At 43.6% G+C, this 25,499-nt stretch overlaps 1 protein-coding gene across 4 annotated transcripts in view; it reads right to left on the bottom strand.

Annotated features, from left to right (window-relative positions):
- LOC140917174 (cystathionine beta-synthase) overlaps positions 1–25,499 on the bottom strand; it is a 54,065-nt gene that overhangs the window by 6,382 nt on the left and 22,184 nt on the right. For all 4 annotated transcript variants that reach the window (XM_073359410.1, XM_073359426.2, XM_073359402.2 and 1 more), the window contains 12 exons: positions 22,630–22,736; positions 21,313–21,447; positions 16,803–16,882; positions 14,032–14,166; positions 11,099–11,168; positions 9,256–9,347; positions 8,226–8,351; positions 7,501–7,585; positions 7,170–7,275; positions 6,301–6,378; positions 4,830–4,964; positions 3,010–3,118 (listed from right to left, as the gene is read on the bottom strand). In XM_073359410.1, the coding sequence (XP_073215511.1) occupies positions 3,010–3,118; positions 4,830–4,964; positions 6,301–6,378; positions 7,170–7,275; positions 7,501–7,585; positions 8,226–8,351; positions 9,256–9,347; positions 11,099–11,168; positions 14,032–14,166; positions 16,803–16,882; positions 21,313–21,447; positions 22,630–22,736 (1,258 nt within the window). The remainder of the gene's footprint in view (positions 1–3,009; positions 3,119–4,829; positions 4,965–6,300; positions 6,379–7,169; positions 7,276–7,500; positions 7,586–8,225; positions 8,352–9,255; positions 9,348–11,098; positions 11,169–14,031; positions 14,167–16,802; positions 16,883–21,312; positions 21,448–22,629; positions 22,737–25,499) is intronic.

The raw sequence follows: 25,499 nt of genomic DNA, 5'->3' as shown, positions 1-25,499 counted from the left end.
AAATGTTTAAGAAGCTTCATTTAAAATGAAATTAAAATGCAGAGCCCCCCGGACCAGTGGCCAGGACCTGGGCAGTGTGAGTGCCACTGAAAATCAGCTCGGGTGCCGTAAGTTGCCTACCCCTGGAGTACAGCCTTTATCCTGCAAGGAGCTCAGTGTGGGACTGAAACAGACTGAAACAGAAAATGCATCTCCCACTAAAAATTTTATTTCTCCCCTTCTCAGTTGGCACAGTAACAACTACCTTAATGTGGGAAATTTCTCAGGGAGGAATGACCTGTTGGTATTAGTGACACAAGGCAATGCATAAGGATGCCAACTAATGCCTCAGACCAGTCATTATTTCGCAGGATACAGCTCCTGGGCCATGATAATTACAGATGCCTTGTGACTTCCCATCAGTTAGGAAAGTTTTATTTACAGAAAAGATTAGCTTACAGCAAAATAAAAGCTTGTTCCAGTAAAGAGCCTCAGGTTAAAAAAACTGTGTACACACAAATCAGATAAGTGGTGTTGCTGCCAGATTTGTGCAAGCAAAAACGAGCCTGAGAACATACAAACCCTCGAGCATCCAGACTTACTCATGCAAAAAGCTTGGGTGCAAGAATAGAGGCTCATTTTCAAAATATATAAAAGGAAATTGTTGAGGTTTAACATCTCTTTTCTATTTCCTGTTCATATTCATTTATATACTTTGGGCTACTAGCAACTTGACGTTCTCCAAACACTTTACAGACACTCAGGAATTTAAGATGGACACCATTCCCGTGAGGAAGGATTATTGTTTCCCTATTTTACAAATGGGGAAAACGAATGCTCAGGAGAGGCTAAGCAACTTGCCCAAGGTCATTCAGGAAGCTGGTTATTGCTCTGGTCTCTTCTCTCCATCACACTCCCTCCGCTACCACCTTCACTCAAGCTACCCTCTGTGGTATATCCACCCCCTATAAAATGTTATTGCTCCTGCTAACATATGCTCCTGATATTCCTCCTCAGCCTACTTTTCTACTCCAAAGAGTTTTAAAAAACTACAGAAAAACTAGCAACACGCAGCCAATCCCAATGATTGCTTTGATTGTCAAGTCTCACTTTCCCCACTGTGTCTGTTTTGGCCTTTTTAGTTTGGTAGCTCTTCAAGGCAGCTGTTTTTTCCTATACACCTGCATAATGCCCAGCGTACTTTAGGATCTGCTGTTAATCCCAACAACACTCAGATTCCCTGATTCAAAGTCTTGTGCCTTTTTCACAAGGATGGCCCATCCTCTCTATTCGGTAATCTGAAGTACCTGTTTTTGAATAGGTTATTTTGTGACTCTAATGTTTCATGGCTTCAGGAGACTAAATGCATAGCTGGTCATTTTAAATCAAAACAGTAATTCTTCTTCAAATCTAAGGTGACCAGTTGGTAAGAAAATTATTGTGACTCTCATACATGAGAGAAGTTTCCTTATTTTCACTTTGCCTTCCAGTCACACCAAACATATCCATTTTATTTGAAGTGTGCCTTAAAGCTCTCTTCCTTCAAACAATACTTTACACCATCTTTGGGACAATGAGGACTCTTAAGTTTTTCCCCATTTCACTGACACAGATTCCAAATTAGTTGTAAAATTAAATAAAACTTTTTAATTCCAAATTAAAAAAAAAGCAAACATCTAGAATTCTTTTTTTTTTTATATACTTAGACTGTAAGCTCCCTGGGGCAGGGACTATTTTTATTCTGGGTCTGTAGAGCACCTAGCACAATGGGGTCCTGGTTCACAACTAGGGCTCTTGGGTACTACAATAACACAATTAATAATAACAATTCAGATTTTTTTTTTTAAACAGAGAACTGTATTTGTGCCAGCATATTAGCAGTGGCAGATACCAGGGGAGGGAGCTGGGGAAAGAAGGGTGTTCAATCAGCGTATTTCAGGAGAAAATGGGAGGAGAGGCACAAAGAACTGACTATTACAGATACAACAATGAATACACCATACAGGCACGAGCAACATAGGGACCAGCAAAGCGAGGGATGACAGGAACTAAAATAGTTATGTTACACACCAGAGTTTCACCTGATGTTTGATTTGATGTCTAGGGAGAAAAAAAATATTTTTCTTTCATTTTGTCTGTAAAGCACTAGCGCTCCTCCTTCTCCCAAGCTATAAAACAAGCAGCCAGTAGATTATACATAAGAATATAATGAGATATAGCGGAATACAATTCCTTCTCCAGAATTTTAAATATTAATAATTAAGATCCATTATGGATCTAATTATTTACTACTAAATATAATATTGAATCTAAAGCCTGAAGAAAGCTATGTCACAAAACATAATATCCTACTATTTATTTTGAGTGTCATAAGCTCCCCAATTAATGATATCACCTAGCTCTTGTAGTGCTTATCATCAGTAGATCTCCAAGTGCTTTACACGGGAGCTCAGTACCATTATCCCCATTTACTGTACGATAAATATGGCACATCGACTGCCAGGTAGACTTGCCTGGCATAATGCTTTATGCACTTTGATGGCAGTCAGAACTAATCAGCCATCAGCTTGTGACAATTCCAGTCTTTGTTGCAAAGCGAGCACTTGCTGGTTTCAACTGCCATTGGAATTTACACAAAAGAGCTGTTTGAAGTTCAATGATTTCTTCCCATGGAGGCTCACACCACTCAGTTTTACATTCAGATTTGTGTGTGTGCGCGTGCGGGGGGGGGAGGGGGGGAGGAAAAGAAATCCCAATGACAAGAAAAAAGTCCCCATCAAACTCACTAGGGTTCAATGGTCTGATGTAGCACCATAAACCAACTCAAGTCTGGGAGCCTTTCAATGACCCCAGGCTGAGTTTAGAGTCTAAAATGAGATCCAAACCCAGGTCTGCATGCATAGTGGCACATTCTCAAACAGAAGATTCTGTATGGCCCCGCTTCAAATCTTACGCTAGCTGATGCCACTGTAATGCTCAGATACCTACAACAATACTTTAACAATAAAGTAGATGACAGAGCAGGTTTACCTGTCTGAATTGCTTGTAGATTACTTTGCCGACATGATCTGATGGCTGAACTTTCCCAGCAAGTAACGAAGAAAGCATGTTCCCAAGGGTAACCATTCCCAAAATCACACTGAAAAGAGGAGGCATGGTCAAACAATGGCAGACACCCAGGGTTTTCTAGAAACAAGTGAACCGCACGCTCAGCAGGCTTTCCTCAGAGGGATGGCCAAAAGTCAGTTCAACTGGCTTAATGGTGTAGATAACCATTTCCAGAGGTGTTCTCAGATTCTGAGGGTGTCTACAGAGCAAAGAAAAACCAACAGCTCTGAGGCTCAGAGCCTGGATCAGTTGACTCAGGCTTGTGGGGCTAGGAATGGCCATGCAGATGTTCCTGCTGGGGCTACAGCCCAGGTTCCAAAACCCTGTCCCCCACGCCGCGGGGAGGCAGACCATGCAGCTCTCCCTCATCTCCGCACCCTCACTGCAGACAGAGCCACCAAGGGCGTGCCTCCACAGTGAGTGGCAGCCTGCTCCAAGCCCACCTCGACAGACGCAGGCTCGTGCGTCTGCAGTAATAAATAGCTGTGCAGACAGCGCAGCTTGGGCTCGGAGGCTCAGGGAAGAGGGTGGGCTTCAGAGCCTAAGCTCCAGGGTCTACACAGCTATTTTCAGCTTGGTAGCACAAGCCCTAGTCTGTCGACCTGAGCTGGGAGGCTTGCTGCTGTGTCGATATCCCCCAAGTGAACTCTGCTCTGCAAGAAGAAAAGGAGTACTTGTGGCACCTTAGAGACTAACCAATTTATTTCCTGCTCTGCAAGGAGGCTCAAAACTTGGGTGATCAGACATGCCGGTTTTCTGGGAAAGTCCTGGGTTTGGGTGTGAATGTCCTGGCTGGATTACACTTAAAATGGGAGTCTTCCCTACTTTTGCTGTAATTAGCCATTTTACTGACCTCCCTCCTACCTGGCTGTGCTCAGCTCCCAGAGCCAAAATGAAAGTGGGGCTAATAGTTTTGGGTCCTTCCCACTGAACTGTGGCGTGTGCTGGCACACACTAAATTCAGGGGGATTCCAAATGACAAGGCTGATGGACACCGTAGCAATGACTCAGAGCTCCTAGCTAGTAACAGAAGGTTTGGGTGAACTTGTGGTTTCCTCTACTGTCTATCTAATCACTCAGTTGTCTGACCATGATTGCATGTAGTTTAAGTGAACCTGCAGATTTAAATAGTCTCTGCCGGCCTCCCCCCCAGCCCACTAAAGATCAGCATTCAGCTTTCTGCCATTCAGCAGGCTCACCAATGGAGGCTGAGGGAATGAAGATGTTGGATGTGGCCTCAAGGACTGAGATTTTTAAAATTTCTTTAGGCCCAGGTTAGCGACCACTTTCCAGTTTTCACTGCAGCAAAATGCCATGAAGAATCTACGGAGAACACCCAACCCTGCAAAGGTGGTGGTTCACCCTCCGTTTTATTAAATGAGAGGTTTTGCTTTGATCTATTCCTCACCAGGAGTCCACAGCGATCCCCCAGACAAAAATGGAGGGACTTCTTCATTATAGACAGAGACATTTCAAATATAAGGTCATGGTATCTAGAGACCTATTAGGCCAAGAGCAGGGTAGTCCTGACAGGACAGCATTTTAAATCTGAAAGCTGTGTGGTATGTAATATGACATTTCTGAACTCTTGCTGACCCTGCAGGAGATGCTGGAGAATTAAATGACAGAAGACACACTTCTCATTTACTGTGTGTAAACAGTAAATAAGAAATAGAAACTTGACTTACAGGTTTGTTTTGGAGGGGGAGGGAAGGGAGGAAGATATTGATATCTGAACATACCCACATTCATCAACAACTGGTGCCTGGTCAAATCCCTTCTCTCGGAGGATTTCAATGGTCTTTTCACAGGTGACGCCCGGAAGCACTGTCAGGGGGGCAGAGAGACTTAATTCCTGAACTTTGAGGTGCCACCACCTGTGGACAAAACATAGTTTTTACAGCAACTCGTCTGATCATTCTGAAACCGCCAGGTCCTAAAATACCTTACAGGATTTCCCCTCACTACCAGCAGAAAGGCTCACTTGGGTCTTCAGGACTCAGGAAGGGAAACAATTACAACCGTGTCCCTTTTCCATCTTATTTGATTCCTATCCTTGCATGGCAAATGGCCAGCAGAGATTACAGATACCTCCAGTTGGTTATTTGGATCTTGATTTACAAAAAAGGAAAAGAACATTTTAATGGACTCGAAGCCATTTAGTGAGACACCTAGATAGTTTGTGGAGCCATGTGCTCTTATCAGCATTACCCTCAACCTCCATTTCATCCAACTGTCTGGTACAACCACGGGTTGCATCTTGGCTCAAAACTAAACATCCATCATTTATCATACAGTAATGTCAAGAGGCCCCAGCCAAGGTCAGAGGCTTACTGTACATGGCACGGCACACACACACAGTAGACAGTCCCTGCCACAAACTGCTAACCATCTAAATAACTGTAAAAACAGAATGTGTCTCTTATTCTGTTAGTACAGCATGTACCACAGCAGAGTTCGAATCCTACCTGGGGCTTCTGGGCATTACAACACAAATGAAGACCTTAGAAGGTATTTTTCCAATTTGCTCACTCTGGGTCCAGTCAGTGTTCTCTGTACAGACTGTTTGCAAACTTTCCCCCTCGTGTTTGTGTGTGGGTCTTCCAGCAGCAACAGGAGAGACAGGCAGGGATTTGTTTAAAGATGGAAAACCATGAAGTCTAGCATGGGCCTTAGGGCAGTTAAGTACCCCCAAACTTCTTTTAACTGTTTTGATACTGATTAGATGTCAAGCTGACAATGTCCATTTCACTGTACTTGACAAAGGATTATTATTTTTGTTCCTGCAGTGCCTAGGAGTGCTAGTCATGGACCAGGGCCCCATTGTATAAGGTGCTGCACAAACAAAAGAAAAAGACAGTTCCCTGCCCCCCAAAAGCATATATGCATCTCAACCTGCCTAATGAATAGTAGATGACACCATAAACATCAATGAGGCATTAAAACATCAAGAATAACTGGGCTGAGGGAAGAGTTTAAAAAGTTTTCATTCATTTAAGAATTGAAGTTGTCACCAAGTCAAAAGAATCTAAGCTTTCTCGAAGTGAATAACTAAAAATATTTCTACTGATTTAAGTAGCCATCACCATATCCCCAAATGTACAGAGGATCAATTCAAACAGACAAGGAAACACGGCAAGCTACAGTGCAATTTAGCGTTGCCCATCCCATTGCAATAGGCTCACAAAACTCAAATGAACAGGACTGCCTTACCAAGGTTTGTTAATAATGTCATCTTCTTCTTTCATGAACCCTTTCTGGGTCATCCATTTGTCATTCAAAAACTTGGACCTGGAAACCATCAAGAAAGCAAAGAAGTCATGAGCTCCCCCGCAGGTTACACTGGTGTTGATAGTACATACAATGGCACATAGTTACATCCCCAGCACAGATAGCGGTATAGTTACAAACATATAATAGCACTGAGTCAGTCGTTCTTTATGGCAAAGGGATATGTGGGTAGAATATTTGTAAAAAGAAAAAAGGAAATGGCACAACCAAATAATGAGACCACTTGTAATGGAGTAGAAGTGCTGGAAGGTATTAAATTAAATACATTTACAGTTTTGTGCTCCCATGCTACAAAATGGGGAACTGAACAGTGTCACAGAGTAAAGCTGTATTTTAAGTGTGGGGTCAAGTGAATTTAACCACAGGACTTAGAGCAAGTGTAAAACTGTGTCCCCTCCTCCCCACCCCACCTCACCCTGCACCATCCTGGCATGTGTTGTTACTACAGTAGTATTCTCTTCAATTCATAGCACAAGGCAGAGATAGTAGAGGACAACCATTCCTTGAAAAGTTCCAGAAGAGATCCAATTTAAAATGGTTAAAGAAACGCAGGACTCAAACTTTTCCAAAGTGACCAATGATTTTTGGATGCCCAATCTGAGCTACATTAAAGGCACCAGATTTTCGCTGAGTTCCCACCTTCTGTAAACCAGGCTCCTGCTGGAGGCCTCAAGTTGGGAACCAAAAACCAACAGACGCTGTGGAAAAGCTTGGCTAAACTCTGTATGAATGCCCCACCCTCTGTGAAGGCAGCAGGCTCAAAGCAGAAAGAGAACAGGGCAGTTTCTTACATGTAGTTCCTGACGGAGTCGGGCAAGATGACAACACAGCGCTGACCCTCCGTTAAATCCTTGGCAGCCTTCACAGCAATGGACATTGCGCTGCCGGAGCTGCCACCTGTCAACACCCAGATCACACAGTCAAGACCACGACACGTGGAAGCCACTTGTGAAACAGGAGGATAAGATCAGAGCGAGGTGGGTCGAGCTCAGGGCTAGAGAAAAGAACTCTGGAGCCCTAATCCCAACACTGACAAAGGTTTCCCTTTGACAGGTTAAGTGATTTACACAATGCCGCAATCTAATTCACAGGAAATTTTGGAGGATTAGTACCAGCTCTTACCACACAATAATCCTTCCTCTCTGATTAACATGCGTGCCAAAGCAAAAGACTCCTCATCGTTGCTCTTGTACCACTTGTCCACCACCTAAAAGAGTGCAGGGGACAGGAGACAAAAGACATAGCTGATCTTATCCCCCTTTCAGGAGATGCTGTTCAGCTGCTTCAAATTATAGACTTACAACTGCCTTCACATCTCGCAACTGCTTTTTTTTTTGGGGGGGGGGGGGGGGAAGGGGCGCTAATTAAGACTACAGTGGTATTAGTGGTGTTCCCCATACTAGTAGAAAGTACTTTACCTTTTAAATAAAATGACTGTGGGAAAAGTTACAAGGAGAACTGGCCACTCTCCTCCATTCCCAGCTGACTTGCCAGGAAAGTGAGTCCTACCTGGCACCTGATGTCATTGGACTAGAGATCAAGTTGAGGGTTGGGGTTTTTTTGGTTTTATTTAAAGGGATTGTTCCGGGAAAAAGCTATCTGTGCAGTGTGTTTTCACACAGTATTATGAAAGAGCAAGAGAAATGTGTCCAGCTCAGAAGTTCACCTGAGGCTGCTTTACCTACTGGGATACAGTGGGAAGAGGATTTCGTTGTGCCTCCTAACCCCTCTAATCTCAAAGAAACACTCTCTGTGTGCCTCACAGTAGCTGCCATGCTATTTCAAATTTCCTCCCCCTCCCCTCAGAGCAGAAGGCAAGGAGTGGTTAATTGAGGAGCTTGACTTACCGATCTGTCCAGCACGGTAGGGACAAAATCATATCCAATCCCCTCCACCTCGTATGTCGTCTTGTCAGTCTTATTCAGTTCTTCAGGCTCAGCAAGAATGGAGCCCAGGGGATCGACGCCAATAATCTGGAGAAGGGGATTTCAGATTTGGCTACCGTTACACTGTTTTTTCAACACACAGCCATTAAATCAAAGTGCTATGCTAGGACTGTTACCTCACAAAACTGTCATGCCATCCATACAGATACAGGCCGTGGTCATTGAAATAAGACTTTTTCCCCCCCAGTCTGTCCTTTGGCAAGTCCCCTTCTGCAAACGGTCTTGTTGCTCCTACCCTTCAGCAACCCATCCTACTTGGTCAGGATGTGGGACATTGTAGGGGAAAGGCACAGCTCATTCTGTGCAGATTTTGTTTAGCTCAATGGAAAGTGTTTGCCCTGATCCCACTCAGAAGTCAGATCTCTTTACCATTTTGTACCAGGAACAAGCAGAAAGTCTTCTCAGTGTAACAAGGCACTAGTGTTAAAACCGAGTGTCTTGTTTCCATCAGAAAATGAAAAGCAAGCACAAAGAGTCATAAGGTAACAGAGACAGGAACGATACGGGCCTACTGAGGGACACACAGATTTGCATGTCATGGGACAAGTTTCATTTGGCCAGAAATTCAGTGATCCTAAAGAATTACCCCTTGTAAAGTCAGTGAAGAGAAAGTGCAAACATCTTTTGGATACAAACAGGTGTCCAAAATATACATAGTAGGGAGAACAACATTTTTCAAAACAGGCCATATGGAATTTGTGGTTTAATTTTCAGAATCAAACCCTGACTTGGGTCACAAGTGAAAAGAGAAGGAGATGGCTTCCTATGCTTTTTGTGAACAGCTCAAAACTGCCACCCAAGCAGATGTGTCGCAGGTAAGGATTACAGTGCACCAGCAAAGATCAAAAAAATGGAACTTAGTCCCACAAGGAACTTGGCAAGACACTTACAGCTAGAAATAGTTACCAAGATGCTTTAGTTTGCCACTTACTTGGCAATCTGGGCATTTCTCTTTCAGCTTTCTTGCAACGCCAGTGATGGTGCCTCCTGTGCCAGCTCCAACCACCAGCATGTCTATTTTTCCTATTTTAAGTGCAAGGAATCAAATACCACCTTGAAAACATCCATTGGCATTATAGATAAAAATCCTATTGCAGACCAGGAATGCACAAGATGCATTACTCCCTCCAAGGAAAGCGCAGTTACCCTCAGAAAGGTGGTAATTTACAGTAGCCTTTTACCTCACAGTAGGTGTATTCAGAGTCCTAACTTCAGACCTTGTTCCCCCTTCTCCCCCTCGTTTAGTGCAACGGGGCCCAGCTTTGTGACAGCCTTTTGGGCATGCTGCAACACCCATGTTTTCAAGGCTTGGAGAAGGGGTGAGGGGTGTATGTGTCATATTTGCCATCTGTGGATTTGTTTTATTATGTTTGGTGGTAGATGTTGATCTGTCATTATTCTAGCTCTTTTTGTGCATTAATAGAACAATCAGGACTTGGCCAACAATTATTTTATCTGATTGTTTTTTATTTCTGGTAATATATCATTTAAAGAGCACTTCACTAACTTCCGGGCATTTATATAAAAAGTGATGCTTACAAATCAAAAACATCCCAAGAAATAGGGCCTGATTCTGATCTCACATGGGTGAGATTTCATTGACTGAAGCAATGACATCGGACTTATAACTTTGACAGTGAGATTAGAATAAGGCCCATTGATTTTACAAGATGGATTGAGAGTCAAGATGAGTTCTGAAATCAGAATGCGTCTTCAGTGATAGTAAAACCACCTTTGCACTTGTAAATGGAGGAAGTCTGACATGGAAAGCATGTATAGACAAACAAAAACTCATTATATAACTCAGACTATAACTGCACTTTACATGCAGGTCATTGTCACTATCAAAATCTAATATAGGGCTTTGTTACTTTAAATACAGAAATCCCATTGAGAGGCTAAACGTGAGGTTTTATGGCACAGACCAAGAAACCTGATGTGCAAGCTCCCTCTGCTGGCTCCAAACACAACTTACTGGTAAGTCTGAATACAACTGTGCCATGATAAAATCATGCATAATTCCTGGCACTGTCACAGTGGAAAATAAATAATTTCATGCTCAGGTCATGGTAACTTGTGGACCCTGTGGGTGCGCACTGACAGTTTGTTAGTTCATTTTGATTTAGTCCTCTTGGAAATGGGACTAGATCCAAGTGAACTAACGTACTGTTAACGCACGGAAACAGGGTCCACATAAATGGCAAAATTCCTGGTTCCGTGACAGTGGTGATTGTTGTGACATAATCATAACCTTACGAAAAAGCTTGGTTCCTAACCCATGCGTATTCCTGAGGGCACCATCAACTGAGGAAAGTCTTGTGATAGGGTAAGTGGACCTTACACAGAGTTCTAGTATTAAATTAATTAAATTTAAATTAAAAATAAATTAAAAAAGATAAACCAAAACCCACATGCACAATTTAGACTAAGAGCCAAGCCTTTTTAAAAACCAATTCCCATTCATGAACACTCAAACGCCCTAGGTCTTCAACTCCTCTGAGCTATGCAGACTTCTTTATCTAGGGGTCATCACTTTGCCTGGCCGGTCACAGTCATAGAAAGGTAAAAGCAAAAGTTTGTTTTTTTTAAAAACCCACACTTCTAACTAGAAGTGTGTCTCATTTGAATTTTGTAAACTTTACATAAACTATCTCAGAGCCTATGCAATTCTATACCCCTGAAAGCATTGATCTGCTTTCCACAGGGGTATGTGATTAAAAGAAGAGCACTCCAGAGGTTAATTCAGAAGAGTGCTAGCAGAAGAATTAGCATACCTTCACACTGCTGCAGGATCTCCTCAGCTGTAGTGTCATAGTGTGCCAAGGGGTTACTGGCATTGCGGTACTACATTGAAATACAATAGAAAACATATGAAACCATGGAAACAGCTCATAAAAATCACAGTCTGAGGAGCAGGTCAAAAAATGACCAGTGTTGTTCAAGCCTCACAATGACACTATAGGCTCCCACCAGTTTTCTAAATTGTTCAGCCATTTACCAATACTTTCTACCTTGGCCTGGAAGAGATTCCTGCAACTGCCCCATTTAAAGTAAGTGGTATTTTTGTGCCAAGGTACTTCTAAGGTCCCAACATCCCTGAAGGCCAAGGGCAATCTCCTTCTGGGATTATGTTCTGTAGAAGTTTGAACTTTCATAGAATCATAGAATATCAGGGTTGGAAGGGACCCCAGAAGGTCATCTAGTCCAACCCCCTGCTCAAAGCAGGACCAATTCCCAGTTAAATCATCCCAGCCAGGGCTTTGTCAAGCCTGACCTTAAAAACCTCTTAGGAAGGAGATTCTATCACCTCCCTAGGTAACGCATTCCAGTGTTTCACCACCCTCTTAGTGAAAAAGTTTTTCCTAATATCCAATCTAAACCTCCCCCACTGCAACTTGAGACCATTACTCCTCGTTCTGTCATCTGCTACCATTGAGAACAGTCTAGAGCCATGCTCTTTGGAACCCCCTTTCAGATAGTTGAAAGCAGCAATCAAATCCCCCCTCATTCTTCTCTTCTGCAGGCTAAACAATCCCAGCTCCCTCAGCCTCTCCTCATAAGTCATGTGTTCCAGTCCCCTAATCATTTTTGTTGCCCTTCGCTGGACTCTCTCCAATTTATCCACATCCTTCTTGAAGTGTGGGGCCCAAAACTGGACACAGTACTCCAGATGAGGCCTCACCAATGTCGAATAGAGGGGAACGATCACGTCCCTCGATCTGCTCGCTATGCCCCTACTTATACATCCCAAAATGCCATTGGCCTTCTTGGCAACAAGGGCACACTGCTGACTCATATCCAGCTTCTCGTCCACTGTCACCCCTAGGTCCTTTTCCGCAGAACTGCTGCCTAGCCATTCGGTCCCTAGTCTGTAGCTGTGCATTGGGTTCTTCCGTCCTAAGTGCAGGACCCTGCACTTATCCTTATTGAACCTCATCAGATTTCTTTTGGCCCAATCCTCCAATTTGTCTAGGTCCTTCTGTATCCTATCCCTCCCCTCCAGCGTATCTACCACTCCTCCCAGTTTAGTATCATCCGCAAATTTGCTGAGAGTGCAATCCACACCATCCTCCAGATCATTTATGAAGATATTGAACAAAACCAGCCCTAGGACCGACCCTTGGGGCACTCCACTTGATACCGGCTGCCAACTAGACATGGAGCCATTGATCACTACCCATTGAGCCCGACAATCTAGCCAGCATTCTACCCACCTTATAGTGCATTCATCCAGCCCATACTTCCTTAACTTGCTGACAAGAATACTGTATAACTGACAAGAATAACTGTATACTTGCTGACAAGAATAACTGTATACTTTGTATAACTCCGATGCACAGAATTGCCAACCTAGCAGATAACATTACCTTGGTCTTTCTGTAACCTAAGTTAACATACGGTGGTTCTTTCAGGGTGGATAAAAATAGATAATTTAAATTATGTGTATATTTTAATTTAAAATCAGATTTAAATTAAATCTTTTTTTAAAAAAAATAAACATTTGAAATTATGGCAACCTATGTTAAGGCCTAAACTGACTATAATTATCGGTATCACTTAAATTAAATTAGAAATATAATATTGAGCCGCATATGGTTGCTGCCAAAGTTTTAAAGAAAGTCAAACCACTGAACTAGTGGAAGTCACTTGGCAAGCACCAGAAACCAGAGTTTGAAGTGCTAAATCAGCTTTTGATAGCAATAGCCTCTTCTGCAGGTACAAAGAGAGTATTTTCTTCATTTCAGTTTATTCAACTACTTCAGTTCACTGACTAATTCCTTTAAAGTTGACTCAGAGCTGAAAAGGCAGAAAAGTGTGTTTTTCTCTTCTGATCAATGAATAAAAACTAGGTGTGAGAAGATGAGATTTACTACTTCTAAAATCTTCAGGGATATGGTGAACAGAAACAATCAGTTCAATTCACTAACTACAGATACTTCCCTTGTTTAATAAATCAGTTAGTTGTAAATGCAAACCATATTTTACAATTTTTCTTATGTATCCAGCACATTTAAGGCAGTTTTATTTAACTAATAGAAACAATTAAGTGCCATTTTGCACATTTTAAATTCAATTCCAGTTTCCATCCAAATAGAGCTTGACACAAATCACAGGTACAAAAGTTAATCTAGTAAATAAGAAATGCATCATTCTGTAACATAATAAACAAAATGTAAAAATTAAGCATCTGAAAGTACCATACGTTAAGCTATGCATAATTATTAAGCAATTATAGTATATTTTCCTGGCTAGCAAAAAGAAGTCCCAAGTTCAGTGCAAAAGCTATATTTAATTGTAAACCAACATATTTTAATGGCTACCAATTTTTCTTCAGGAAATGAACTCAAAAGTACAACTACAAAACAACATTCAAACAAATGATTTAAATCAGTATTTCTGGTTTGCTGATTTAAATCATGATTAAAACTGTTGATTTAAATTGCTTCAATTTGAAAAGCCAGTTCACCCTGGGCTTTTTGTGTCCCTCTAGTGGCTAAGGCACATATAGACATTTGCGATCTGCTACTTTTGCTGAGCTAAAGAACCTGGTCAGGCAATTCACACTTTTAGATCCAGAGATCCCAGGTTCAAACTACATATACTCCCATCCAGGGCTGTTACCCTTTTATCTGTGGAGTGCAAGAAAAGGAGATTACCAATATTTCTCTCTATCCCACACATGCACCTCAGTTGTTCAGGACCTTACCTGGTCTAGGATATGGGAATTGGGGATTTCATTTTTCAGTCGCCATGCTACTCCCACATGAGATTCAGGTGAGTCAAACCTGGCAGTAGTTGGGGTCCTCACAATCTCAGCACCAAGAGCTCTCAGAACATCCACCTGAATCAAACAGAGTCAGTCAAAAATCTCCATAGGTACAGAGACCCTACTGGTATACCAGAGAATGGGGGGAAAAAAAGCTGACTATAAACTTACATAAACAAGAGTGTGCAACTCTTCCATACCCACTGCTTAAAGTCTGTATCAATTCAATTCCCAGAGGCAAAGTGTTTCAGAACAGATGCCCCACACAGGTTAAACGCTGTCCTCTCTGCCTTGGTTTTTTAAATGTCTTGTGGCCTGAAATTTATGATTATTTGCCTACAAGGATGCACATTTGTCACTAGTATGTAACCTGCATTTTCACCTCAACCTAGTTGAAGATTTCCCCCCACCCCCGTAAAATCTAATCAATTCTGCTGGTGGAATTACAGAGCTAAAATAATTCTTATCAACATGGCCAAGCAACACTGTCCCCTTCCCACAACTCGTGTTTTGAAAGCTACATGATGGATTTGACCTGAAAATGTAACATTCAATGGCAAATAAGAAAGCAGCATTTGGCTACAGTCCGCTTGTCTGGAGTATGAATTGAGGACACTCACATTTCTACATACCTTTTTTGAGTATGTAGTGAGGGGTTACTCAGTGCAAAGTATTAAAAACACGTACATACCAGCTACTTTACAATCTAATAAAGACACAGCCAAGATTCCCAGTGCCATAGCCTAGAACCACCATTTTATTTCCAATGATTTGGACGGTGCCTTGCACACTAGGACCCACTCTTGGTTGGCTCACAGATAGCAACATAATAAAAATGTTAAAAATAAGTATTAAGTTCAGTGATTTCAACATATTATGCAGTAGACCTCCACTTAGATAGCAAGGTGGTAGATCCCTTAACAGACATCTCCTTATGTTTGCAGTCATACCACGAGAAGTGTGATCTTTTGAAAAAGTCATTAGCTAAGGAGGGTTGGGTGTAGTCACTGTTTAAGCAACAGGCCTCCAGGGCAAATCCAGGTGCTGCAGGATGTGGTGTGGGCAATTCAGCACGTAGCACTCTGCCTTTCATGTCAGAACTTTGCCCATGTGCCAGCAGAGTACCAGAGGGCACCTCTCCTGCTGGAGTTGCTATCTTTTCAAAGGACATTGAAAACAGAGGTCCTAATCATTTGTGATCATTAAAAATCTCATGTCGTTTTCGTCAAGATTAGTGATGTCAGTTCCAATGGCCTCACTTAGTTCCACTCCAGTTTTGCCTTCCTACAGTTACTGTAGTTTTAGCTGGGCCAAATTTTTTTCTTCACTTGTTCTTGACTATTGTAAAATATAGGCAGATTTTAAGCTACTTACACCACCCCCAACCCTCGAGAGGGCTGAATTAGAACAATGGGGAAAACAGTTCTTATCTGTGAAGTTGGTTGAGCACTTTGGGATCTCTGTGTGAAAGGCAGTATTTAAATATATCAGTTGTAATGTTCAGGTACCTCTTCTGGCTACGTGGTGGGTTTGTACCCCTAGGCCTGCCTGGGCTCAACAGCTGCAAAGATTTCACACCCCCAAGACTTGGGAACGGAAGATTCTTAAAACAGCTGTGCCAATGCATAACTCGCTGCCTCTGCACAGGAGGGCCCTAATGCTCCTTGGTTCAAAGAGTGAAAGGCAGGCTGTAAAAACAAAAATAAAAAAATCCACCAAGAAGCCTGTGCATAGTGCCTATAGCTTAATCATGAACACTCAGCATTGTTTTCTCTGCCATCCAGCCTAGCACTGGTGTAAGGGAACTATCTGGACCAATATCATCTTATTCCCATGGCAAAGTTATGTGCTGCTCTGAATTGTCTCTTCCAACTTAACTGGATACCCAAAAATTGAAATCAGAACAGCAGAGGCTCAATCCCACCATCCTTACTCTGGCCAACCTCCCTCTGACTTCAGTGGGAGTTCTACCCAAGCGAGCGATGCAGGATTGGGATCAAGCGCAGCAAGGCTGAAGTCATGAAGGCTAGAAACTTATTTCTTTCCACTACTGTTACAATGAAGGATTCCATATTGATCTATTCCTCTTTGTCATTAAAGCTTCCTCAGCACATATGGATCCAAATTTCCTTAAGCTGAGGAAAGAACATTTTTGCTTTTTAGCCACTTGCCATCACTTCCCACGGTGTAACCTGAAACAATATACTGCAATGTAGCACCCTCTCTCGGGTCTCACCACTGTACATAGAACATGATGTTAAAGCATCCAGTTCTTCAGCTGTCTCCACTGGCTTCCCTCAGACCCTCCATTCAATGACAGTCTTTCCTTAGATTAAGTATCACTTCAATTTTCTGCTCGCATCTCAAGTCTTTCTTGCCACTGACACGAATACTTTAAAAATTCCTACGCTCAGGGGTGCTACAGCTACTGGCAGTTTCACCTCTATAATCTCTGCCTTTTTGCTTTGCAACTGGCCTACCAATATTCCCCTTCAACATTGACAGCAACCCCCTCTGCCCTTCCCCCACCTCAAGAAGTTTATACATATACTCTGACCAATTATTTAAAAATATCTGACACATGGTAAATTGGTTTGCAGTGCCTCAGTATCCAATTTCACAGCCAAAAAGATGGCATCCTCCTCCCATCAGGATCTGAACATATTCAGACAAATTTATTTTTAATTATTGGCAATACAAGTAGTTCTGACCTTCTCCATGCTCATTTTCTCTGGCATCACAATGATGCAGCGGTAGCCTTTCACTGCAGCAGCCAGGGCCAGCCCAATTCCTGAAAGTGGGGAAATACACAGTATGTTGTAAGAGAAACAAAACCACAATGAATTTATTTGAGCATGAGCTTTCGTGAGCTACAGCTCACTTCATCGGATGCTGCATCGGATGCAAAAGTGAGCTGTAGCTCACGAAAGCTCATGCTCAAATAAATTGGTTAGTCTCTAAGGTGCCACAAGTACTCCTTTTCTTTTTGCGAATACAGACTAACACGGCTGTTACTCTAAAACCACAATGGTAACTTCTGCACGTCCCAGTTTTAAGAGCTTTTCTCCCCAGGCTTGAATGGGGTATCCCTACAGAGACTAAAAAGGAAAAGGTTGCTACTCTCCAAGAGAGTTGGAGAGCAGGACTGTGCTTTAAAAACACCATTTGGCTCAACCCCAGACCAGAGCCATCAACAAGGTGAGCAAAGACTGGGAAATTTGCAAGTTCATGTTGCTGGGTTTCCCAGCCTAGTTTTTCCCTCTCCCCACCTCTGCCCGCGTGTTACAGATGTAGTTTGGGAGTGAACAGAATTTCATAGATTAAAGCCAGAAGGGACCATTGAAATAATCTAGTCCAATCTCCTGCATAACACAAGCTGTAGAACCTCACTCAATTTCTACATCAAGCCCATAACTTCTGTTAGAATTATCCTCACTTAACAATTTGCATCTTTTTTTCTAGGCTGAATTTGTCTAGCTTCAGCTTTCAATTATTGGACCTGGTTATGCCTCCACCTGCTCGATTAAAGATCTGTTCACAGATCTCTTCCCCAGGTGGGTACTTGTAGACTGGGATGAAGTCAACTGTCAATCTTCTCTTGGATAAAAGAAGCTCAACCTGTTAGTTTCTCTCTCTCTCACCTTAAGGCATGTTTTCCAGTCCTTGAATCATTTCCTTTAGCTCTCTTCTGAACCCTTTCCAATGTATCAGCTAGGTCTTGCCAGAAAATTAGAAATCCATTTCATGAACATCAAGGTTTTGAAATTTGTTTTCATTCTGTAGCAGAGCAAAACGGAGACCTTTTGAATTCCCCACCCCCTCCCGCTCCATTTAAAAGAGCCACCTCACAATAACCAATTGCCCAGTGGTGAGAGCACTCGCCTGGGAAGTCTTCTTGCTCTCTTATGTCAGAACTGTTCCACCTCATATAAATAATTAAATATGTATTGTGTCAGAAAGAGCCTGTTGGTTAGAACCCTTGCCTAGGACGTGGGAGATCCAGGTTCGAGTCCCTACTCTGAACCAGTAGCCATTAGGTATTCTGGGGTGGGTTTCTCTGCGGAAGTTTTGTTGAGACATACACTTCAAAAAAGTTTGGTTTTGAGAAATCAGTTTTCTAATGAAAAGAAATTTCACTGAAAAATTCCCAATCAGCTCATCCACATCCATTCTGAAGTGATGATACCAGAACAGGACACTGTATTCCAACCATGGTCTCACTACTTCCCGATACAGAGGTAAAACCTGACCAACACTGACAATCAGAAAGACATTCTAAACCCCACTCTATTACCCTATACTTTTAGGAGATTAACATGAAAGTGCTGCAAATGTCAAACTAAGGAGTCAGCTGCAGGGGAGGAGAAATCCTATGCCCTTCTTAGAGAAATTAGCTTAGTAGCTATGGGCAGAGGCCAGGAGTGACTGGCAATTCCCTGTGCTGGTGTGACCCAAGAACCCTTTTGATGCCAACTGGCAATGAGGTGCAGGGGGTTTACCCTGATTCTGGGATGTACATTCTGGTTCACCAAAGAATGTCATGTGAGGTCTCAAATGAAAGTTGCTGTCACATGTCACAAATATCACTGCGAAAAGCATGGACAGATACTATGTAAGGAGTTATGTATATATACTAAAAATACATTCTTAAAGTCTGTTTCAAGGCTGGCGAAAAGCTGGTTTTCTGTCAGACAGGAGATGTCTCTCCGTCTGTCTATTCGCACATAAATTGAGTATGGTCTCATTCACAACAGTTCCCCTACCACCAGTCAGAACTGAATGCAAAGGAAGGATTGTAAAAAAGAACTAACAGGAAGAGAAACAGAGCAGAGGCAGAGAAACGTATCTGGAGGTGCATAACAAGGGTTTTCTTGGGTATATCTGGGGGGGGGGGGAACTGGAACACACAGACACTCTTCACTAAGGAAGTAAAAGGACAGCACTTTTGCTTTCTGAAAAAGGGGTTTCAGCCAAGCTTGACTGAAAACGCTGTAGAGGACTCTGGGTGAGATAAACTTCTGTAGACAGGAGGTTAGCCTGTTCAGTCTCTAGAAAGTGTGCTATGATTCTCGTTTCTACATAGCCATTCGTTTCCAGTATCCTTACTCACTATCACTTGAATCCTCTTGACCTGCTATTTCTGTGAGTGGATAAGGGGCTGGATACTACAGGGAATGCTCAGAGAGGGTTTGGGGGCTTGTGTGTGTCCACTGCTGCTGGAACAGACAAAGGAAGGCCTGAAGAGGCCTGGAAGGCAGTACTTGTGCTGTCACAGGTTGTTGGTTTCAGAAGCTGATCCACGGTAGACACTGACAAGACTCCCTCACTCTAGAGCAGGTGGTGGTGGTGATGTGCCTCAAAATGCCGGGTGCCCCTGGAGAGCATCACAGCTGCCTACTCTAGGCCTTGCAAAATTGCCACCTTTAAATCCGTCACTGAGTTGCAACAGAAAAAGCTTCTAAAACAGACTCCAATGACAAACTGCTGAGCTTGAATTAATATGCAAACTAGATACCATTAACTTGGGTTTGAATAGAGACTGGGAGTGGCTGGGTCATTACACATATTGAATCTATTTCCCCATGTTACGTATCCTCACACCTTCTTGTCAACTGTCTAAATGGGCCATCTTGATTATCACTACAAATTTTTTTTTCTCCTGCTGATAATAGCTCATCTTTAATTAATTAGCCTCTTACTCTACCTTTTCATTTTCTATGTATGTGTGTGTCTCTCTCTCTCTCCCTACTATATGTTCCATTCTATGCATCCAATTAAGTGGTCTGTAGCCCACGAAAGCTTATGCTCAAATAAATTTGTTAGTCTTTAAGGTGCCACAAGTACTCCTGTTCTTTATTCTGATTTAAGAGACATAGTCCTCTTAATATGAAAGAGCACGGTGTCAGCTACAGTCAGCAGTGTCACCACAGGTAAGGAGTCAGAGGCATGCAAAATACAGATCCAAACTCACAGGTCTCAAAAGTAGGATTCAGACGGCAGTTCCAGCCTTCAAAGGGTGAGTGCTGAAAACAGAGCTGTATCTAGATAGTCACCCAGTGTTTCTGCGAGGATGTCGTGTGCCTACCAAAGGCTCTAACCTTGAAGCTATTTTTGTTCCTCCTTTCCAGACCTCAATCCAGCTTGCGCTGCAGAGCTGTATGAAATTGACTTGTGCTGAACTATCAGCAGCTCTTGCAAGCTAAGCACGGTCCACCTGTGTCAGCCTTCAGATGGGACACCTCTGAAGAACAGCTAAGTGCCACAGGATGTGGTGTTGGCTAGTCAATAGGTTCACTGCAGAACTGGTGCCTCAGTATAACACTCTGCACTACCTGAAGTCATTCGGGAAAACTGCACAGCTAAACACCTCACCACTTGGACGCACATGGCTCTTTCCACAAGCACAACCCAGGATGTCCTGGGCAAATTCCAGCTTTGGGTACTCTATTATGTGTTCCAGTAGTGTCTACAAGCCCTACTCATGGGCCCAGAGCCCATTCATCCTGCCCCCTGCATCCTCTCTGCAGTTTCAGTTGGATACAAGATTGTAGAATAAAGGTACAAGAGCTAGCAACCCTTGTGCTTCAGAGAAGAAGCCGAAAATGAATTCCAGACTGCTCTCATCAACTATTTGGCTCCCCTCTCAGTCACTGAATAACTTGGAGATTACACCTTCCTCTGAAGCATCCAGCATCAGCCACTATCTGAGACAGGATGCTGGACTACTGATCTATTCCTACAGAGTAAAGGGTACAAAAGATGGTCTGGTGGATACGGTGCTGGACTGACATTTAGTAGTCCTGAGTTTGATTCCCAGCTCAGTCTCATGTGACTTTTGGAGAGTCACTTATAATTTGCTCTGGACAATGGGGAGAATACTTCCCAGCCTGCCGTGGATATAGTGAGGACAACCAAGTCCTCTAATAATTGTGGGGCACTCAGGTACTAACTTCTAAATACAAAAAAGTAAGCAGTAGCTTCTGTAACCTTAACACTAGTTCCCACCCACTCTGACCAGCACCAAGCATCGTATTTTCCTTCCTCAGCTGGACCCTGAGCTGGGAGCCGAACTTCTGTGAGGTTCTCTCCTCCTGTCAGGCATTTTCTCTTTTGAATGAGCAGCCCTCTCTGCTCCAACTCCTCTCCTATAGTTCCATGGAAGCCTTCAGACCACGTTCCCACAGTTGCTTAACAATCTCACTGTGACCTAGAAATTCCTACCTGTGTTTCCTGATGTTGGCTCAATGATCGTGTCCCCAGGTTGCAAAATCCCAGCTCTTTCCGCATCCTCCACCATCCTCAGGCTGATTCGATCCTTCACGCTCCCCCCAGCATTAAAGTACTCGCACTTTGCCACTGGAAACAGAACAGTCAAACAAATGTATGTGTGTGTGGTTTTTTTAAAAAGAGGCACTACTGCGTTCACCAGAGGAATTCTGACTCCTTACTTAGATCCGAAAACACTCCAGCTAAGGTAATTTCTGCCTACTTAAACACCCCCTACCTCCCAACAAGACAAAGGGAGAGGCAGCCCACAGTACAGTGGAGAAGTCAGCACTTCCAGTGTCATTGGCCAATTTGATAAAGTTCTTGGCACATTTCATAGCTGGCCACAGGAACAAGAAGCCCCACATTGTGTCAGTTTCATCTTAACTAGTGGGTCTCTCCTTTTGTCCTCTTTTCTCTGCCTTGTTACATTGAGGCAGAAGATCAGAGAGAATTAAAAAACCATGTGTAGCTCAAATCAGGAGAGGGGGAGTGAGGACAGGTTACGGTGCTCTACCAGTACTGCATGGAATTTTTTAAATAGGCCATTCCCTTGCCAATGAAGGATTGTTCCATACTGCATTTTCCACCTCTTGGGAGCTACCGCTAACTGTTAAGAAGTCCACCCTTGAATTTTATCTCATTTCTCCAAGTTTCAGCCCTTTGGACAACAGTAAACAGAATCTATTAATTGTCTTCTGTGATGATCCCCTCCATATACTTTTACCCTATTCCCATGCAGCAGTCATTGTTTAGCCAAGCTATGCAGACCGTAGTTTGTTCTTTTAAATCTTCCCTAAGTAGTCAGTTGCTTCAACCATTTCATCATTTGCATGCTCTTTGGTGCCTATTCTGCAGCCTCATTCCGAGGGGCCCAGTGGCAACACCGAGAGCTGGTTGAAAGTTTCACTTGAAACATTTTTGACCAAAAATGGCTTTTTAATCAGAAGGGAAATGTCATCAGAAAATGTCCATTTTTGATGTGTAGCGTGTGTGGTTTGCTTTTTGTTTATGCGCACGAGCGCGGGGGGAAGGGGATGTAGAGGCAATCAAAACACAAACCCAAAAACTGAAGAATTCTCTCTCTCTCTCTCTCTCTCTTTTTTTGGGCAACACGTTCATTTTTGTCAACTTTTTCCACAGGAATAAAAAGCATTTCCCAACCAGCTCTCGTGAACACTGTTAAATAGGGTGATCCAGATTTCTGAAGATACACCTCTAACTCGACATCTGAAGATACATCATTAACTTCTGTCTGCAGCAAGTACTCACAGAGTTCACACTTGAGTCCAAAGAACTTTCCGATCCTGTTGATTTGTACCATAGGAGTATCACCAATTTTCCTCAGAATGTTTGGTAGGATGTTTGGCGACTTTGGCCTAATGCACAGACACATCGATTAGTTCTTGGCAGTAACACTGGGAGGCACATGCTTATTTTGGATGTTCTTTTTAAACATACAGAAGTTCACAACAGAAAGGACTCTCTAAGACAGCAAAACCCTGATCCAAAACTTTTGGAGTAATCAGACATCAGTGAAATGGTGTGGATAGCACAAGGTACATGCATTTACCTCACGTGGTTTCCAAACTTTTTTTCTGGGGACCCAGTTGAAGAAAATTATTGATGTCCGCGACCCAATGGAGCTGGGGATGAGGGGTTTGGGGTGTGGGAAGGGGCTCTGGGCTGGGACCAGGGATGAGGAGTTTTGGGTGCAGGAGGGGCTGGGGGTGCAGGAGGAAGTCAGGGCTCTGGGCTGGGGGTGCAGGAAAGGGTTCCAGGTTTTGGGGGGGGTCAGGGCTGGGGCAGGGTATTGGGGTGCGGGCTTACCTCTGGCGGCTCCCAGTCAGTGGTGCAGCTGGGGTACAGAGGCAGGCTTCCTGCCAGTCCTGGCACCGTGGACTGCACTGTGCCCCAGAAGCAGCCAGCAGCAGGTCTGGCTCTTAGGCGGAGGCACGCCCCCACCAGTTTGGAGTGCAGAGCTGGTGCTCGGAGCGGGGACAGCACGCGGAGCTTCATGGCCCCCCTGCTTAGAAGCCGGACCAGCTGCTGGCTGCTTCTGGGGTGCAGCACGGTGTCAAAACAGGTAGGCACTTGCCTGCCTTAGCTGGGCAGCACTGCCGATGGAACTTTTAATATCCCAGTCGGTGGTGCTGACCAGAGCGACCCTGTGCCTGCCATGCCGTGACCCAGTACTGGGTTGCAACCCGAAGTTTGAAAAGTGACTGACGTAGTTTATTGTCATCATTACCAACCACTTAATTATTCACTTGATCAGGGCAACTGCTTAATAGGTTACTTAAACTGAGCTAACTCTGGGTATGTCTACACTGGCAAGTTTCTGCGCCACAAGTTATACCCCTTTTATTAAAACGCTGGAATTAAACTGCTGTTGCGTGTCCACACTGTGCTCTTTGTGATGCTGGAGCGCATCCACATTAGCAGCTCTTGCAACCGCAAAGACAGCAGTGAATTGTGGTTGCTCTCCCACTGTGCAATGGCCGCAGGGTGCTTTGGGAAGGGTTTGCAATGCCTCATGGGGCAGGTACAGCATCACATGACGCAGGTTTCCCAATCCCATTGTTCCATGGGCATCCTAATACACTGACAGCTGCTTTTCAACTGAAGCGTTGGGGGTGGGGGGCAGAATGTGTGTGTGTATAGAGGGAGGGAAGAGAGACAGTGTGTTTTGCGGGACAGAGAGTCTCTCAACATGCTGTCTTGTAAGTTCAGACAGCAACAGGAAGCAACCAGTCCTGAGGCGGGGGAAGGGGAAACCCTGACATCAGCCCCCGCCTTCCTCCCTGGGCACTCTCTCTCTCTCTCTCATAAGCACACCTCTGCCTCTGTGTTCAACTGCACGAGCATTCCACATTAACGGTTTGCGGTGTGTCCCAGAGCAGATGAGCACAGCACACAACAGCTGTCAGAAACGGAGCTTTGAAGTGGGAGGGGCACACATCTCCAGGGCAGCCGAGTTCAAAACAATGAGCAGAGCGCGGACACTTGAGGCATTATGGGACACCTCCGGAGGCCAATGACAGGGCAGAAAGCAATTAAGTGCCTACACTGGCAATAGAGCGCTGGAGCCTCTGCACAAACAGCCTTACGAGGCTTGTTGAGGTGGGTTTTTTTGCAGCGCTGCAACTGAGGAGGTTCTATGCACAGAGTTGCAGTGTGTATACATCTGCCGTTTGAGTGCAAAAAGCTGCTTTACTGCAAAGAAACTTGCCCGTGTAGACAAGCCCTCTGGCTAATGCAGCTTCACATCAGCTTCTTTAAGCAAAAGGCTAATGGGAAGGGAATGTTTGTACATTGTTAGCAATGTTCTTTGTTTAGTAGAGTTGGAAAACTTATTAAACATCAAGAACAGGCTGTTCTAGCTTGGAAGGGGTATTGTTAATTTTAAGGAAAGAGATGAAAAGAGTTCTCTGCATCTCAAATTAGTAATGAGGGGGAGCAGGGAGGGAATTTATAAGATTTCAGACATTTTCTCCTTCTAGCAGATAGCGGCTACAATAAAAAGCATATTCACTGGCGAGATATACTGGGGGAGGGAGGTAAAGAATGATTCCCAGGTCAAAAGCAAGAGCTACAAAGCTGCGATCCACAGTCTGCCATGCTCTCACCATCTGAAGTAGGTTAGCATAAATTTCAGGCCTTCCAGGGAAAATGAATGCTTCAGTCATCTCTGCTGAGCATGCACATATAATCTCCATCAATGCCATGACTGCTCCAAACCATGGTTTGTCAACAAAAGCAGACTGGAAATAGTCAGACTAGATCAGTGATTTTCAACCAATCATCCGTGGACCCCCTAGGAGTTTGCAGACTATGTTTAAGGGATCTGCAAAAGATTGTCATTACCATAAAACGGTGGTTTTTCAACCTAGGGACCGCAGACTATGTCTAAGATTTCCAAAGGGCTGTACACCTGCATCCGAAATTTTTTAGGGGTCCATAAATGAAAAAAGTTTGAAAACCACTGAACTAGATGATCTAATGTTCCTTTCTGGCTGTAAGAATCTATGAAATGCTAAGCACAGATTAATGCTGCAATTACAGGTAGGTGTGACGAAATTCTTGGTGAATTTATTCATTTTTTGCCTGCATTTTTGGGGAGGGAGGGTTAAATAGCACCA

The sequence above is a fragment of the Lepidochelys kempii genome, chromosome 1, assembly GCF_965140285.1.
Source record: "Lepidochelys kempii isolate rLepKem1 chromosome 1, rLepKem1.hap1, whole genome shotgun sequence".
NCBI lineage: Eukaryota > Metazoa > Chordata > Testudines > Cheloniidae > Lepidochelys > Lepidochelys kempii.
The sequence above is the reverse complement of the archived record's forward strand: the minus strand, read 5'-3'. Positions and strand labels throughout refer to the sequence as shown.